The 1325-nt window shown below is 69.4% G+C and overlaps 1 protein-coding gene across 1 annotated transcript in view; it reads right to left on the bottom strand.

The window, feature by feature from the left end:
* The window catches only part of APC2 (APC regulator of WNT signaling pathway 2), a gene marked incomplete at its 3' end in the record, with an annotated part of 6381 nt that overhangs the window by 3277 nt on the left and 1779 nt on the right, over positions 1 to 1325 (bottom strand). The window contains 5 exon segments of the mRNA XM_031063275.1: positions 84 to 253; positions 338 to 415; positions 515 to 695; positions 697 to 1118; positions 1200 to 1280. Coding sequence (XP_030919135.1) covers positions 84 to 253; positions 338 to 415; positions 515 to 695; positions 697 to 1118; positions 1200 to 1280 — 932 coding nt within the window.

Here is a 1325-nt window from a genome sequence, read left to right as displayed (position 1 = left end):
CTTCAGTGTCGACTCCTGCCCCGGGAGGGGACACACAACTCCTGTCAGCCCTGTCCTGTCACCCTGTGCCCGCTGTCACCCACCCCAGGGGGACACACAGCCCTGCCAGGTCTGTCTGTCACCACCCCAGGCTCACCTTGCCGGCGTGCAGGGCGCAGCGCATCAGCCCGGTGACGCTGCCCACCTCCCGCAGCACCTTCTTGCTGTTGATGTCAGCGCGCCAGGAGAGGTTCCTCAGGATGCTGGAGACCACCTGGAGGGGCAGAATGGGGTGAGCGGGGCACGGGGACTGTCCCCTTACCTGTGCCCCACCCCAGGGAGCCCCACCAGTGCCCACCTGGTGCAGCTCCTCGCTGTCAGAGCCCAGCTGAGCCACGATGGCCTCCATGCAGCCCCGGCGGGAGCACAGCGTGGCCTGCAGGGAGGATGAGGATGGTGAGAGTGATGCTGCGACCCTCAGACCCTGCTGATCCCCCCCAGACCCTGCTGATGCCCCCCAAACCCCCCTCCCCACCTTGTTGACCACATCCCCAAAGGTGAGGTTGGTGAGGGCCATCCCCGCGTAGCGTCGCAGCGCCAGGTTCAGGGGATCGTTGGTCATCTTGTGCATCTCATAATCCACCTGCAGCAGCTCGGCCACGGCCTGCAGCCCACCTGTGGGACGAGGCAGGGGTCGTTTGGGCTTCCCCCACCTCCACCCTCCCAGCCCCTCCCAGCACGCGTGGCCCGCCCGTACCGGCGCCCTCGGGGCCCCCTGCCCCCTCCCTGCTCTGCATCTGCAGCCAGTCCCAGCAGGTCTCCGAGTAGGAGCGGATCTGCTCCAGGACGTGCAGCACCCGCATCTCCTTCTTGGCCTGGCCCTCGTCGGGCTGCGAGAAGACGATGTTGTGCAGGGCGGCGTTGGCTCTCATGCGGGCGTCCTTGGCGCCCGTGGGGCTCTCGGGGGGCCCCGGCTCGCCGTCGGAGTCGTGCAGGATCTGGATGAGCAGCGGCAGGCAGCCCGACTTGCGCATGGCCTGGCAGCTCTCCTGCGAGCTGGACATGGCCAGCAGCGTGCGGGACATGTCCTCCTTGTCGCGCGTGGCCAGCATGGACAGCAGCCAGAACACCACCTCCACCTGCGGGCGGCACACGGGGTCACGCTCAGCCCCGCCGCGGGCTCAGCCCACCCCAGCCGTGCTCCGCGTCCTGCTGCTCACCTTGGTGTTGCCGCCCTCCTCGGGGTGGGTCGGGGGGTCCAGGCTGCCGTCCCCCTCCATGCCCGGGACCTTCCCGCAGAGCTGCAGAGGAGGGGGCAGGGGGGGGGGGGTGGCGTGCGGCGGCCC

The sequence above is a fragment of the Geospiza fortis genome, unplaced genomic scaffold (assembly GCF_000277835.1).
Source record: "Geospiza fortis unplaced genomic scaffold, GeoFor_1.0 scaffold241, whole genome shotgun sequence".
NCBI classification, from domain to species: domain Eukaryota; kingdom Metazoa; phylum Chordata; class Aves; order Passeriformes; family Thraupidae; genus Geospiza; species Geospiza fortis.
The sequence above is the reverse complement of the archived record's forward strand: the minus strand, read 5'-3'. Positions and strand labels throughout refer to the sequence as shown.